Source organism: Phycodurus eques, chromosome 5, assembly GCF_024500275.1.
Source record: "Phycodurus eques isolate BA_2022a chromosome 5, UOR_Pequ_1.1, whole genome shotgun sequence".
Classification (NCBI taxonomy): domain Eukaryota; kingdom Metazoa; phylum Chordata; class Actinopteri; order Syngnathiformes; family Syngnathidae; genus Phycodurus; species Phycodurus eques.
This window is the reverse complement of record NC_084529.1, coordinates 17,230,238-17,247,216: the sequence shown is the minus strand read 5'-3', so window position 1 is coordinate 17,247,216 and position 16,979 is coordinate 17,230,238. Positions and strand designations below refer to the sequence as shown.

Genomic DNA, 16,979 nt, shown 5'->3' with positions numbered 1-16,979 from the left:
TAATTCAAATTTGATGAGATCATAATGAGTACACTTTTTCAAAAATATATTTATTCATGCAGATCATTAGCACAAAGCAGTTGAATTAATGTGAGGCCCACTTGTCTCACGTCTTTTTTTTATTTTTTTATAAATGCAATCCAATGCCGAGTTTCAATGCCAACATGCAAATGTGAATTAATAAAATACATTTGCATGATAAGTGAAAAGCGCAGCAACACTTCAGAATCAAGATGAGTAATTCAAATAGGCCGTAGCAAATTGTTTAAAGTAAAAGTACTCACTACTGTCTGAAGATGTCAGACGAGACACAAAATGCGGAAGGACTTTTATGTTTCTACTGAATATAGACTATTACGTTTATATTTTTTAAAATAACTGCTTTCACATTTGTTTTTATATATTTTTTTATAGGTATTACCCTAACGAGTTTCGTTATTTCAATTTTTAAATGTTTTAAGTAATAAGCTCCAAGTTTTCATTCATTTTTTCATTTAAATTGTTTAAAATATCCCTAAAATACATTTTATGATTTTTATTATTAGAAATGTGTACATTTTTACTTACACTTTTTGCGTTATATATTATTCAATGCTTTGCCCTTTTACATAACTCATTTTACACTTTTACTTAGTACAGTGCCGTGGAAAAAGTATTTGCCCTGTCACAAATTCTTACGTTTTTTTTTTGCAGTTTCCCCACTTTAATGTGTAAGATCATCAAACAAATGTAAATATCAAGGAGAACCAAAGTCAACATAAAATGCAGTTGTTGTGAATGGGGATTTTATTTAATGAAGTATTTTATTTTAATCTGCCAATTCCCCTGTACATATTGTTAAATGCAAAGTTGGATAATATAAAAACATTTAGCCACCGAGTGTGTTTCACCATGTCCTTCCTACCCATGCTTGTGGATTTCTATCATTCAGGGGGGGCGGGGGGGAGTTGGGGAAATAAAAACCCCAAGCACAAATGTACTTTTTAATTGAAAAAAGGTATTTATTTCTAGAGTAAAATAAATGGCATAGAAAAGGTGTACGAAAAGGTCCAAACTAGAACTGCAGAGAAATCAGTAGCATCGGAACAAGTCCACGCCAGAAATGTACATTTTGTACACGCACGCACGCGAGCACGCACGCGAGCACGCACGCACACGAGCACGGGGTCCTGATGAGGATTTGTAGCTTGCACAAAACTTATGTGCAGACACATTTACTACTCTCACTGCAAACCATCTTCTGTACAACAACAGACTTTATATCTCAATATTGACATCTAATAGAGCATCCTGGGCTTCAAAAAGATAAATATATTACTCATTTCTTTTTTGTTTTGTTTTTCAATACACGCAAAAATATAACTTTTCTTCATCTGCTAATGCACGCCTCCGCTATGTGCCGTGATCCAAAGAAGAACAATCTTATTGGTACAATATGCTCCCTTATTAAGACAAATTAAGTTGAATAAACTGCGGTGTGACACAAGAGACACACCAGTGACGAATGAGGTGAAGACGTCGCACGTTTGCACATCCGCGACAAAGGGGGAGCGATCCGGCATGACTTCAAAAAGGTCTACGAGGCCACTGGAGTAAAACGTTAAGACTGGGTTCCGCTCTTCCGATCAAATGACTTGTAAACACCTTGACGAACAGTAACTACGAACGAACGCTCTTAGTTTAGTGCCAAGGAGTATCACGGGCACGATGGAAAGGAGACATTTTGAAAGTGTTCTTGTCAAAGTTTGGATTTATTCTTGTAATATTTCAAATCTATTCTTGTACTCTTTCGAAATGTATCTTTCCATTTCAACTTCATTCTTGTAATATGTATATATTCTATTTAATGTAATATTTATTCTTGTATTCTTTCTGGTAATATGGCAACCTTGTAGTATTATTACTTAATTTTTGTTATAGTATACAACTCTATTCTTGTAATATTTAAAATATATTCTTGTATTGTAATCTTTACTGCAGGCAGGTCCATATCAAACGAGCATATGAGTATAAAAACATTTGTTCTTGTAATATTTCAAATTGATTCTTGTAATATTTTAATTATTTGAATTCTCAATTTACATTTTGACATTATTCTGGTAACATATCTTTAGTTTTCCAAGTGGCCCAGACACTCCTTGAACACACACTTAACTGCTGCCGTGCCAGAGCTGTACAAATAGTGAAACTATCATCCACTCTAGTACATAATGATCTAAGCTCTAAATAAACATTTGTCATCTTTGTCCGCCTAGCGACTGGAGTTGCAAAATTCCACGCTGGAAACTTGCCATGGGATTTTATTTGCGAATAGGGTTATTATTAAATTGAAGTTTTATTCTATCTGTATTCATTTAGACACATTGTAAAACCAGAAAAAGGTTTGCAATTGCCTATAAATGCCACAAGTGCTTTGCCACTATCTTGTGGCATCTATAAGCAATGATAAACTTTTTCTTTGTTTTAAAACATGTGCATATGTCCCAAATGATGGCAACATACTTCATTGACACCAAGATGCCACCAGGTGGCGCCAACGCAAAGTGGGCAAGTTAGCAAATGCCGGTTGGTTGACTGTATTGTATTTCCCAAATTTCCCAGCTTAACTTCCCATAGAAATTTAAGAGAACTTTCCATAAATGTACTGGAAATGTTCCATTTGCAACCCTACTAGCGCCGCACCAGCTCAAATGGACCCTTGTTTCGAGGATGGCGAGTTGCACCAGCAGCAATTCATCGCCGTTAAATACGACAGGGGCCGAAATTCCTTGGCAAAATCCACAATCGGCGTCCTCACGCCGGCTGGGTCCTATAAAACCGACTCCATGTTTTCGCAAAACTCATGGTCCTCCAGGTTGTATATGAACTGCGTCCTGTCCACTTTGGGAGCGTCTGAGAGCGACGGGTAGAAGTCGCTGGGCGCCATGTTGGCCTCGTGGCTCTTGATGTAGGCGTTGTAGTTGCGGCGGAGGCAGTACCACGTGGTGGTGTACAGGAGGAAGGCAACCGCCTTGAGGATGATGGCCAGGCTCACATACAGGCGGCGGTAGGACAGGTTGTCGTACAGCAAGCACGCGCCTTTTTCGCCGCAGTCCGAGCTCCAGAACAGGCAGGTGGAGTCGATGCCCGCGCCGAAGATCAGGGGCGGTGGGATGAAGCCTGGGGGGGGGGGGGGGGGGGGGGGCACGCGACCAAACGGCTTTCGTGAGTTTTAAACACAAATTCACACTGTACAGAAGAGGTGTACGGTTCATGCGGTATAAGTTTGGCCTACAGGATACATTTGGACTCTTATTGAGCAGTCGCGATATCACTTGTTGGCGATGTCATGGCTTCAAGCACGTCTGTGTCTATGTCCAACAGTTCTCCCTGCTTTCATGGCAGCTCGAGAACTACTGGGGCAATCCGAAGCGATAAGCTTACTTGCTCGGCAACAGCCACGAGCTGCGACTGGCTAGCTAGCACGTCGTTATCACTAGAGGATGAGGACTAGGACTAGCTAACTATGCTTGCGACACTGCCTACGTCAACCAGGAGAAGCCGAGAATGTCAACCAGACAGTGGGAGGAAAAAGTATGTCAACCCTTTGGAATTTCCTAAATTTCTGCACAAATTGGTCAAAAAATGTGGTCTGACCATCTTAATCACAAGGATAGACAGACACTCTGTTTAAACTAATACAACACAATTGTTGTCATGTTTATTGGAAAATAAAGATTCACAGGACAAAGAGAAAAAGGTGAATCTTGGATTTAATGAGTGGTTGACACTCCTTTGAGAATGATCAGGATGAATTCTGGACCATTCCTTTCCAAAGCTGTTGCAGTTCAGCAAGATTCCTCGGATGTCAGCTATGAATCACTCTTTTGAGGTCATGCCACAGCATTTAAATCAGGTTGAGGTTAGGACTTTGACTGGGCCGCCCCAGAACACGTTATTTTCTGAAGCCGTTCTGTTGTTGATTTGCTTCTGTGATTTGATCGTCTTGTTGCAACACCCATCCTCTTTCAAGCTAGGACAGATCGCCTCAAGCTCTTGCAAAAATATTGTAATAAATTATGCCTGAATAGCAAGCTGTCCAGGCCCTGAGGTAACAAAGCACGCCCATACCATGATGCTCCCTCCACCATGCTTCACAGTTGAGAATAAGGTTTTGATGTTGGTGTGCTGTGTCATTTTTCCTCAACACATGGCATTGTGTGCTCCTCCCAAACAATTCAACTTTGGTTTCATCTGTCTACAGAATATTTTGCCAGTAGTGCTGTGAAACATCCGAGTGCTCTTTGGCAAACTTCAAACATGAAACAATGTTGTTTTTTTTAGACAGCAACAGCTTCCTTGTTGGTGTTCTCCTATAAACTCCATTCTGTTTACTGTTTTACATATGGTAGATTTGTCAAAACAGATGTTGGCATCTGCCAGTGAAGTCTTCAGTTGACATGCTGTTTTTGTTTTTTGTTTTTTTTTTATACACCTCATTGAGCATTCTGCGATGTGCTCTGCAGTCATCATTACAGGACAACCACTCCTTGGAAGGGAATCAACAGTGCTGAACTTTCTCCGTTTATAGACAATTCGCCTAACAGTGGACTGATGAACATCAAGACTTTTAGAGATACTTTTGTAACCTTTTCCAGCTTTATACAAGTTTATATATAAAGTCCTGACCTCAACCTGATTGAGATGCTGTGGCATGACCTCAAGACAGCTATTCACACCAGACAGTCACCTGGTCCAAAGTTCAACCTGAACGTTGTTCACGTCTGATCTGCAACTACAGGAAACGTTGAGTTGAGGTTACGGCTGCCAAAGGAGGGTCAACCACTTATTAAATCCAAGGGTCCACTTTTTTGTTTATTTTCAATAAAAATATGAAAACATATTTGTTTGTGTGGTATTAGTTTAAGCACTGTGTTCATCCTTGTGATTTCGATGAATAGCAGACATCATTTTGACTAATTAATGAAGAAATATACATACTTTTTTCTCCCAATGTAGTTGTTCTTCACAGATAAATTCAGGCCATTGAATTAAAGCATGAAATATTGATGCAAAAACAGTTCAATTCTTAACATTCTATTTCATTATGTTATTGATGTTTCAATTTTAACCACGACTTCACGTGGTTACCTCGCAGTGAAAATACAGTTACCTGCTCACATGTTCCGTATTTTTTTGTGCAGGTATTTTGCTCAGTTGATTTTTTCTAACCATGTAGTTAACGGCTTTATTGTTATTGGGAAATACACTGGCACCTTTTTTTTACGAACATTACGAAAAAGGTTTACATTGAAGCACTCTTATTAGTATTGTGCGTAGTCTTACCAAGGAGTCGTAGCAAAAGAAACAAGACGCCAAGTGCGTATGACTTGAGTTCGGGGGTGACGGTCCTGATGAGGACGATGACGGAGGGCGTCTGGGCCATGGCGCCCACCAGGCTACACAAGCAGATGATGCACAGGAAGATAAGAAAAGCCTCCTGGCAGCCGGACGTCGGACATTTCCCCGGAACCGCCGTGGCTAATTCGCTCTCGGCGGACACGCAAGCGCATCCACTCAGGTTCTGCGTGGAGGCAAAAAGACAATTTAGAAAATAACAGGACAGTAATGGCTAAACAGAATCTGCTCAGTACAATTTTGAATGGAGTGAGGTTCCGACTATTGGTGTTAAAACCCCCTAGCCTCACCAATGGCCCTTTTTAGCTTTAGACATTACACATTATTTGTCAACTCCAATAAGGCTTGAGCTACTTGATTGTTATAATAGGCTTCTGCATTTAAGTTCGAATATTGCGTTGCAGTTGCCAAGTCCTTCCACATTTAACCACACATTACATAAATTAGATATTTTTTGGGGGGGGGAAATCTAATTTTATTCCAATAAATTGTGCACAAAATTAACATTTTATAATAAAAAATTTAAATTGTAAAAAAACCCCAAAAACATTTTAAGCAACATTTCCAAAATTGTTTTTAACAATTCATCATAAAATACTATGTTAAATGATATGAAATATATTACATTTGAATAAATATTTAATTGTCAATTTTCTTAACTTCATAAGACTTTGGGAAAAACTTATAACTTAACCTAAATTGAATATTACATTATATATTATATATTCAAATAAAGAATACATTTCGAAAACAAATATTCTCTGCTTAATTGTTCGATGAATTCAAATGTTAAATGTTGGCATTTTTATTATATTTTAATTGCTCCCTTGTCCTGGTCAACGACACTAATTCACTGCAACGTCCTGTATGTGTCAGCTACTGGTCGGGCTACACATTTTCCCATGGAGTGCTTCCTTTCTCATTCTTCATAGCAGTGGCTGCGATGCAGACCTGAGCGACAGTGTGCGTGCATCCGGCGAAGCAGGCCGACAGGTAGGTGACGCCGTTGGAGCCGCACACGGGGCTGATGGACGACGTGAAGCAGTTGCACTGACTGATGCACGCCGCTTCTGGCTTCTTGCCCACCTGTAACGTGCTGAACACACAGGAGAGTACACTTAGAACCAACAGGCCACATCAAACCATTTACAGTGAACCCCCGGGGGATATTGGAATCGAGCCCTGCGGCAATAGTGAAAATCCACAAGTAATTCCCTCCCCTCCCTTCCCCAAAAGAAGTTTGTAATCACACATGGATGCCACAAGATGGCAGTAAAGCACTTTACAGGACAGGATGTACAGAATCATCAACCCAGGTTACATGAATATATTCAGTAGTTGAATTATTCAACACAAACAAACCCCCTTCACAAGGCTCATCGACAACACTGTCTTAACTAGCAGTTCAATAGTTCAATTAATTCCACGTAGTTTCATTTCAGCGCCAACTCTCAATTTCTACGCAAATTGCATTCCGTTGTTGTGGTTGTAGTTTCCACTAGAACGCCGTAGACATGCTAAAAAAACTAGCATGGATGTTGCAGTAGTTATAACCCTTCAAGCAACAGATTATTTGAACAAAAAACCAACATATGTATACAGACAATATAACGAGATAAATCTGACATTTATTGTTTAACCTCTATGAAAAACGACAATATTTCTACAGCTTACTGTGTCAGTTGTCAAACCCATTGTGTATTTTGTTTGTAATATCCTGGGCCCTGGTGGCCGAGGCGTATACACCAGAAGGAGCACAATGACAATGGGCATTGAAGTATGAAACCATGATGCGCAAACTGTTTAATCCTTTAAAGTATAGTTAATTATTTGATTACTCTATGTTGTTATGAGATTGTTGAGATTTTAGTTCCTTTTTTTTTTTTTTTTTTTTAATTTAACCAGGAAATATCCTACTGAGTGTTAAAACCCCTTTTCAAGGGATTCCTGGCCAAGAAGCAGCAGCAAACACAAAATACCAGTGAGACACCAGTGTTTTGAGTCACATATGATCACAGAACAAATCAAACTCTTAAGTCAAGGCACCATTGGATTTGTAAAAATCTTCTATTGTATATCGTATCACATATAATGATGTGTGATGATTTGATCTGTAACACACGCCACAATACAAAAAAGGGTTAATCATCTACATGAGAGTGGAAAACCTGTCCTGTTCAGCTCAGCGATCAACATCCATATAGACTCCCACACCTTTCCTTTAAGGTTGGCTGCTTCTATATTCTGTGCAGGCCACTTTCAGAACCAATATATATATATTTTTTTTATCTGCTCGATAAGGAGACACAAAAATGGTGTGAATAAAATATGAGGCAGCTGCACCACCGGGGCTGGCTGTGATGAGCATTTTTATTGAGGTACTCAACTGCGCGGCTCACCTCCAATAAAAGGGCTCAAACCTTGTAGGCGATGTTTATTTATCAGAAAAAAAGCGAGAAATAGCAACACACTGCAGTCTGGTGTGCTGAGGGACAAAGGAGTATGAATAAATAATATGACTTACACAGTATGGCCAGTAATTATTTGACCCTTTTGCTGAATTTGTTCACAAAAAAGTCAGCCTCAAATTTTGACTGCTGGGATGATATTCTTTGGGCTAATTGTTAGTAATCCTCCTAATAGGGTTGGTCGAGTTGATGCCAAATTGCTCAACTTTGGTGTGGTACCACTTTGTCCCAAGCATGTCTGAGTCATTTGGATTTGGTACGCTTAGACATTTTACGGCGGGCCTGTTTTCAGTCCAGTACAGCGCAGTGTGTCACCAACTGTTTTCTTGGTGACTGAAATCCCACTTACCTTAAGTATTCAGATCATTAACAAGTTCCTGCCATGCACATGGAATCTGATTCTTTACCTTCCTCATGATCGTCCTAACTCCACGCGGCCAGATCTTTCCAAGCCTTTTGATGATAGTTATATAACCCATTTCAGCCTCGTGCATGTCTACAATCTTGACATCTTGTTGACAGCACTATTGTCTTTCTCATGGTGCTACAGAGATTGCAAAGTAAGAAATTGATTCGTAGAAGAGGTGTGCTTTATACACATTATACACCAGTTGAGACCAGGAGAATTGGTTGATGGACTGTGCCACAAGAGCTAACGTATTTTCTTTTCATTCATTCTTTTTGTTTTTAAAAACTATTTTCGACGAATATACTGTCTATAATTTAATAAATAAACAACCAAAAAAACTGTAGACTTAATTTCTTTGTGAGTGAGGAAACCTAGGGGATCAAATGATGATTTGTAAAGCGCAAACCCCCTTTTGGTTTGCGCTTCACAAATCAGCCGTTTGTTCCCCCCCCGTGGAACTTATCCTTTAGTTATTTGTATTGGTGTGCTCTATTTGTAATGCCCTAAAATGCCACACGATGGCGCCCCGGCTGTGGGAAAGTATTATATATATATATATATATATTAATATATATTAATATACGTCAAGGAAGTATTGTTTAAGTGATACATCACAACTGAGAGACTAATATCTTTGTCAGGGAGGAGTTAAGTTTAGCCTGGGATGTTAGTGGAAATTATGGCGTGTCTTCGCTGATTGTGCATGTACACGTCCACTCCTGGTGCATTTTTCTGAAATAAAATTAATCAGTCATTTATTTTTAAGGGTAAGTAGTCTGAAGTGATTTCTAACTTTTTTTTCTCTTTTGTGTTACATTTACAGTCTAAACTATTAATATAGACAGTCATAAAATTTTTTTAGGGGAGCATCAATTACTTGTTTTTTTATTTTATTTTCGCAGCAGGGCTCGGGTCAGGGATTATTGTAATAAAAAATGCCTTTCATTTTGGCTGGTCTTACTTGTTGCCGTACATGACCGTCACCCCCGCGACGGAGCCTGTGTCACAGCCCAGGAACAGGAAGGAGATGTAGCAGGCGGTGGAGATCAGGTTGACCAGCATGGCCATGCGGATGGCTCCCAGCGCAGACAGATTGAGCTTCTTCACCAGCAGGCCGCCCATGAAGATCCCCAGGCACGCGCATGGGATGGCCGTCATACCTGCCAACCAAGCACTCCAGTTACACATAAATTAAGCCGGAGTCCTTCTGACATTTTACACCGATTCAATTATTTTATTACACTTGAACGACAGGGTGGGTGAGGGTGAAATCATTACGTGTCTGTCTCATATATGCAGACCTAGCAGTTGGTTGGCCGAGGTGGTGGTGAGGTTGAACTGTTGCTCCAGGTATTTGGCCAAAAAGGCGGCGAAGCCAGCCACGACAGCGATCTCCATGCAGGCGGCCAGGACAATGCAGGTGAACACGGGGTTGGACAGCAGATGTTTGGTCACCTTGGGGATGACTGCGGGACAAAAACAACGATGACAGGACGCCATGAGAGGTTGGCTTGATCCAATCACACCCACCTAAGGACAATTTAAGTCTTCCTTAAATCTAAGCTGCATGATTTTGCAATGTGGGAGGAAAACGGATTGATATTACTGAAAATGTCTGCCAGTTTCATTTTCACCATGACAGGATTTATTCATGGCTTTCGCTTGCTTACATTGGATTAAATTGACTTAGTTGAACTGAGTTCTTTATCATTTAGCTTCTGTATTAATTTATTTTGTAAATATTTCATTAACAGTACTGTAAGACAGAGAATGTTGAAAAGGTTCCACAGCAGAAGAATTTAATACATGTCCAGCAGGTAGACTAACAATTTATGATCAGTTTCATTCCATTTCTGTCAAAGTTTTGCAACATTCTTCTTCGTAATATATACAAAGGACATTTATGCAGAAGTTAAATAATACTGGGTAAAAGTTTTATTCCTCAAAAGAATACTCCACACAGCTGAGGCCAGATTTGAACTCGACTCCTCAGAACTGTGAGTCAGATGTGCTAACCACCGTGCCGCCCTGTTTGAAAACAGCTCTAAAATAATTCTTAAAAAACGAAGAAAATGTATTGTATATATGTGTTATTAAAGTTGAATACAACTCAACTGTATTTAACAAACATATTGTACTGGTCTGTATTAAGCCATTGCAAAATTACGTACAAATTGACATTTAATTCAGTGATTCTTAAATTACCACCAGAGGGCGCCTGTGTACCACTATTATCACACTGAGACTCACTGATCTAATAATGCCCAGCAGATGCTCACCCCTAAGTTGCTGACAGCAGGTGGGGCTCTTGGCCCGCTCGTGGTTGCTCACGGCTCCGTTGCTGGGCTTGGGAGTCTCCGAGTCTGGACTGAGAGGAGCTGGAGGAAGCATGGCCTGCTCGCTGTCCAGCCCCTCCTCTCTGTCCTTGGTGGGCAACGACTGAGGGAAGCCGAACATAAAGATCGCCGAGCAGAAGAGTAAAGCGCCGCACAGGAGGAAGCCTGCCCACCAGGCCCCAATCCACCGCGGGTCTTCCGGGGTGATGCTGAGCTTGTCTGGGAGGAGGCGCAACAAGGGTCATGTGCAGTATATCCAAAGACATACACACGCGTGGAATGAGACAACTCACCTATCTCAATGAATATAGCGTCCACGTAGAACTTTGTGCAGACAGAGCCCAGGATGAAGCCACAGGCAGGCCCAAAGACCAGAGTGGAAAAGAGGATTCCTGTACAGGAAGAGCACAAAGACCAAATGCTAAATGGGACACACTTGGGATATAGACTTTTTGCTTATATAGACCTTTTCACCATGATATCACAGGTACTTCCTGGGCAGGTGGCAAAAACTCAATTGCCCCACTTTGGGATGTTCGATACCACTTATTTTTTTCAGAATGATGCAAGTATGAGTACTTACTGACACTAGTACTTTTGGTACATAACATTTAAATTAACAAAATGACAGATTATTGTGACAAAAGACATTTCGTGCTTGACACAGAATATGATTCGCTGATGTGTCACACTGTAGCGCCAGCTACTGGCGAGGAGGACTTACGCGATGTCAGATGTTTGCCTAAGTATCGGTGGCTGGTCTCAGCAGCCGTCACGAGTTCCCGATACCTTGAAATAAGGTTGACATCAGCCCGACACCGATACCTGGTATCGGTACTTCCCCATCCCTAGTACCGCTAGTAAACAAACCCCTATATCTATGTTATTTGACAAAGGCAGAGTGATTACAAAAATAGGCTCAATGGCTTGAAGTACCATCTTAAAAAAAATGCTTTTTGAAGTATAGCTCACCAGTGTTTATCAAAAATGACAAAGTTCTTAATTCCTAAAAAGTACATTTAATATTGTTGTAAGCCACTGTAACATGCAGTTTGAACATTAACATTGTGCTTAAATAAAGGAAAACAATTTGGAATATTTAATTTTTTGGGAAATGATTGTGAGTGTGCTACTTGTCAAAACCCAACAAAGGCGCCGTTGATTCAATATGTGTATGTGTATGTGGTCTATAAGAACAAGAGCTATGGCAGACCACCAATATGGCACAACTAACTTCAGGCAACATGATGATACTACTACTACTACTAACAATAACAATAATTAAAAAAAAAAAAAAAAAACTAGAAGTTTACTTGTGGCCTTCCCTAGTTGGAACCAACTGGAGGTATAATTTATTTGGTCGGATTACTAAGATGTTCCCCCCCCCCCCCCCCCATTTGATTTTATTTCGTGATGTACTCAGAGAAGAGTCCCAAGAGCAAGCAATGAGATAATAAGCATACAAAAGCTATTAGACAAAAAGTGAATGGCTTGAAGTGACGAGTCACCAGACTTCCTTCCTCCCTCTTCTCTGTAAATGTTGGGCAATAGTGTGAGTCCATATTTGTAATATGATTTTACATCATATTGTGGTACCTTGACTTACGAGTGACCCGACTTGTTAGTTTTTCGAGAACTGTTCATGGCCGTCTATTGTCTTGGGTCATGAGCAAAAATTGACTGCTACAAGCGCTAAATGGTCACAACAAGCAGCAGATAGTGATTTATTACATATATAGAATCAATAATATATGATAATAATCAATAAAGATATGAAAAGATGCTTGTACCAGATTTTGCAGACAGCTAAATTCAATCTGTAGTCCAGATGTTGTGCTTGATTGAAGCTGTTTTGGGCCACTACCAGTTGAAGTTCAACAAAGACAATTTCACATTGTGTATTTCATCAACCCACACAACCACCACCACAACTTACAAAAGCCTGATAGCTTAATGCTAACACACAATGCAAAATGTCATAGACAGGCTAACAAAACAAGCATTGACGTGGTAGTCGTAACCCTATAAACAGACATTTGAACAAAAACGATGCAGCAACACCTGTAGACAGACAATATAACAATACTATCAGGCATATATATTCTTTATCCTCTGCGAACAATGACTAATATTACTGCGACTTATTTAGTCACATAGTTGTGAAGCTCTTCTTTTTCATGTCTGAATTATACAGCCTCCGAGTGGGCAAGGCGCACACACCAGAAGGAACGGTCAATGGGCATTGAAACATGAAATCATGATGCGCAAAATGTTTACTTCTTTACATTCTATTTAATGATGTTATTGTTGCATGTTTTTATAAAGTACAATACTGTAAAGTGCTATTTTTCTTATTTAAAAGCACATTAGAAACGGAATGTTTTTACAGTGGTTTACTTTTTACACTTGTCAGGCTGTTTATGTACTTTAAAACACGATTTGTACAGTTGATAAAGGATTTATGAAGGCAACAGCCCAGCCGTGTTGGCCCTTAGAGGTGCAACAGAAGTTTACCAATTGAAATTGACTGTGAAGGAACGTCACGCTCCGCAGCCTTTAGGCTCATTTTCCTCTCTAAACAAACCGGTTAATGTTTAAAGCTTAAGCACATTGTTTAAAAATTACTTCTTCAGGTAGGGTTTACTCCATCTTATTATTCTCATGATGGCCAGATGTCAGCGGACGCCGCCCAAGAGAGGATCTGGCACACAGACTCCCTCCTACGTGACCACTCGTATGAGCAGAGATCATTGAATTACCTTCAGAAAAAAAATATCCTCCCACTTCCTCTGCCATTCCAGCATTATACATTGCCCTCTTGGTTTGGCTGCGGTTGGGTCTAATCAACTGCACGCCACATAGATGTTCACTTGCCAGAAGCAGCGATTACATCACATGCAGTGGATGGAGCAAGTCGACACTCCCTGATTAAAATATCAGTTTTGTTTTACTGAAAAAGAACGTGAGACCTAAATTTTCTTGGGAAAACGAATTAACCATCATTTGGGCTAGAGGTTTATCAACATGTATATTGAAAATATTTGCATTTTGGAAAATGCAACAGGAGGCAGGAAATTCCTATTAGGATTTTTTTTTTCACGAAAGCAACTTCTAATTATTTAGTTTATTTATTTTACATTTCTTTTTCTCCACAATTAAAAAAAAAATCTTCCATCCATTCCCCCCCCCCCCCCCCCCCCCCCGTTAGACCTCTCTCAGTCATTTATTAATTTTCACCTGAAGCGATTCATTTGAGTCAGTAACCAGCATATTTTACATTTATTTATTATTACTTTATTTATTTTCCACATGGATTTGTTTTATTGAATTGTTCAGGTGATAGGTCGCATTATGTGGGGAAAACGTTTCGTTAGTTAAGTGTTTCTTCAGATGCAGTTGAAAATTGTGGTCAGTGAAGCGTACACAGAAACGATTGAAAAAAAGAGACAAAGGGCTTGGCTCTTCCTTTTTCTAACTGTCAAGTTTTCATAAGGGGAAGCGGAAGACAAAGTGCAAAAGCACCTCCAAACAAATGCACAAATACATGCTTGTCATCGGACAGCGACAATATGAAATATTTACGTTTTGTACTACGTCTAAAACAAAGTGCAGTGGCAATACAGCATAGAATACCCCCCCCAACTCCGAACTTAAGATGTGAAAACTTAATTATTAGCGTGTATCCAATTGTTTCTTAGTCAACAGACTGCGTCCTAGTTTGTGAAGTATGATGTACAACATTACAAATTGACAGACTTTGCCCTTCACACAAAACTCAAAAGGCCAAAATTATAACTATAAATTAAGTGATAAGCACTTCTATGGAGTAGGTTTTTATTGATACTGTGTGCAAAGTAAAGCAGAATCTTTAGTATTTACTCTAGTTTTTTTGTATATTATTTTTGCCAACTCACTTTCCAATATCCAGACAGTGACTTAAGATCTTTCGTCTCTTTCGTCAATACAAAAACTATGCAAGCATATATTTCATCTTTTCTTCTCATGATGGGATTAAAAATGAAAACTTGAGCTAAGCACATTAATTCCCCATGAAGGACAATACATGCCCACAGTGGTAAGCTTTTATTTGCAATGCACAACTGCGCCAAAATCCTTTTTACCCTCGTGGCGGTCCCGTTACTGGATAAGTGCAAAACAAACTAATTTGTTCATGTTGTAGTTCACTGAAGCCCTTTCGTGTCCTGTAAATTATCCTCCTGGGGGAGTACATCAGACGTAATTCAATAACAGAGCTCTGCTCCAGTGTTTTTGCCTCTACCTAATTTGTTTTGTGACCAATAGAACAAGGCTGGGAAATGTGACTGCCCATGAGGCTTTCCCTTTCCGATTTTAAATACCGCGCAGACGCAGGCACTATTGTTTAAATGTAACTACAATGTGCTCTGATCCAGTGTTTTTGCCTCTATCTAATTTGTTTTGTGACCAATAGAACAAGGCTGGGAAAAGTGACTGCCCATGAGGCTTTCCCTTTCCGGATTTTAAATACCACGCAGACGCAGGCACTATTGTTTAAATGTAACCTATTGTTTAAATGTAACTACAATGTGCCCAGTGATACTTAAAAAAAAAAAAAAACACACACACACACAAAAAAACAGAATGAGCTGTATTTTGTTGTCTCAGGACATAATGCATTCCTGAAAACAAAATGGAAAATTTCCGACCTACTACTCAGAAAAGTTCATTGGAACGCCACTCCAAGCATGGAGAACAGAAAAACTCTGTCTGGAAATAGATTCTCAAAGGAGTTCTGTTGTCTCATCAGGAGACTGTCCAGATGTTGCTGGGAGTGCACATGCACATTGATGTTTTGTTCACTCTGATTATGCCGATCATTTTGGTTTGTTGAGAAGTTCTCCAGCACGTTCACTGGGTAAAAGCAGCTCACGGAAGGTTAATGGTTGGAGACCGCTCAGGCTCAGACGTCATAAGCTCCATGTGGGACATTTTCGACTTCAGATCAGTCCCGAATGAAAATTTCCATACTAGCACATTATACTGTTGATTCAATGCAAAGATGCCTGCCATTCTGAAGCGTTATGAGCATTTAAAACCTTGTGAAAAGTCCATCTCACTCCAAGCTCCACAGAACTATATTTAGAAAAAGTCCCCAAGGTTTGGCTAGTTTGGCAAGAAAAACTATCCCAATGATTGAAATGTCAAATGCATTATGTCTGCTTTGTCCAGCCGCAGTTCATTTTGTGTTTTCGCTGTACAAAGCCAATTCCTTCTCCTCCTCCAATAAAGCCTGCTCAAGTTGGCTCGCCAATCCCCTGAGCGAGATAAGACAGCGGCCTGTGCCACTTTCGCAAAGGGACTGCACCGAAACGGGGGTGGGGTGGGGGTGAGGTTTATCATTCCAAAAGCTAAAGAGCAGCGTAACCCAAGGACAACTGGATCATATGACAGAGAGGAGTCTGGACACAGACGTCCAAAAAAGGCAGTGCTGTGTCTGCAAAAGATAAATAGCTTTCAAACAAAAGGCCATCTCTTCTTTCTCCACCCTCACGTGAGGTCAGAACTTGTGGGGAACGCGGCCAAAAACGGAAGGCCACTCACTTGCCTAATGTCCCATTCCAGTGAGATAACATCTGACAGTCACACAAAGGAGTGAACATAAAAAGAAAAAGTCACTCAACAAACCAAATAACAACCAACTTCCCCATAAACGGTACAATATCAAATCAAAAGACATCATAATTCATTCAATCAATCAGCTAAACTCCCATGCTGCTTAGCTTTTTTCTTTTGAGTATGCTAGTTAGTTCAAATGTAGCTCTGTGACTGCTTTCATAAACTAAAAAAACAAACAAACAAAAAAAAGTAATTTATAGCAATAAATATTCCTCGTTAATAGTCTAAAAACAAAAACGGCTCACAGCAATTGAACACACCTTCGAACAACCACGTTTCATGGCAAATCCTCAAAATGTTCATCAAACTTTGACACCATGCTTCTCTTTTAGTGTTTCCCCATCTGTTGAGGATACCTGCTTCCATTGGGGCTCATTTGGGCGAATTCCTTTGTCGGGAGTTCAAAGTATGAGCCCTGGAATTTGCCCAAAATGGCTGACTTCGTTTTTTATTTAATCCATGGTTCCTTGAGACTTTTTTTTTTTTAATTTTATTTTATTTTTTTTAAATCATGTCAATTGGTGTGACTGGTGTCTGTGGTTATTTTTCCCCCTAACTTTTCCAGGGTCCTTCCATAATCGAGTACAGTAAATACCTCGACAATTAGAGTACGAAATGTATTGTTTTTTAATCAAAAGGGCTAACTGTTATAAAGTGAATTTGTAAAAATCTACTTGTTACTGGTCAAAGTAAGACAACATCACCATCACTGAG

General features: G+C 39.8%; 1 protein-coding gene across 1 annotated transcript in view; it reads right to left on the bottom strand.

Annotated features, from left to right (window-relative positions):
* Positions 1–33: 33 nt before the first annotated feature.
* Positions 34–16,979, bottom strand: part of slco3a1a (solute carrier organic anion transporter family member 3A1a) — a 39,608-nt gene continuing 22,662 nt past the window's right edge. The window contains exons 3-9 of the mRNA XM_061677803.1: positions 10,904–11,002; positions 10,554–10,829; positions 9,576–9,740; positions 9,236–9,434; positions 6,349–6,493; positions 5,326–5,563; positions 34–3,159 (exon numbers count right to left, since the gene is read on the bottom strand). Of these exons, the coding sequence (XP_061533787.1) occupies positions 2,810–3,159; positions 5,326–5,563; positions 6,349–6,493; positions 9,236–9,434; positions 9,576–9,740; positions 10,554–10,829; positions 10,904–11,002 (1,472 nt within the window). The 3' untranslated portion in view covers positions 34–2,809. The remainder of the gene's footprint in view (positions 3,160–5,325; positions 5,564–6,348; positions 6,494–9,235; positions 9,435–9,575; positions 9,741–10,553; positions 10,830–10,903; positions 11,003–16,979) is intronic.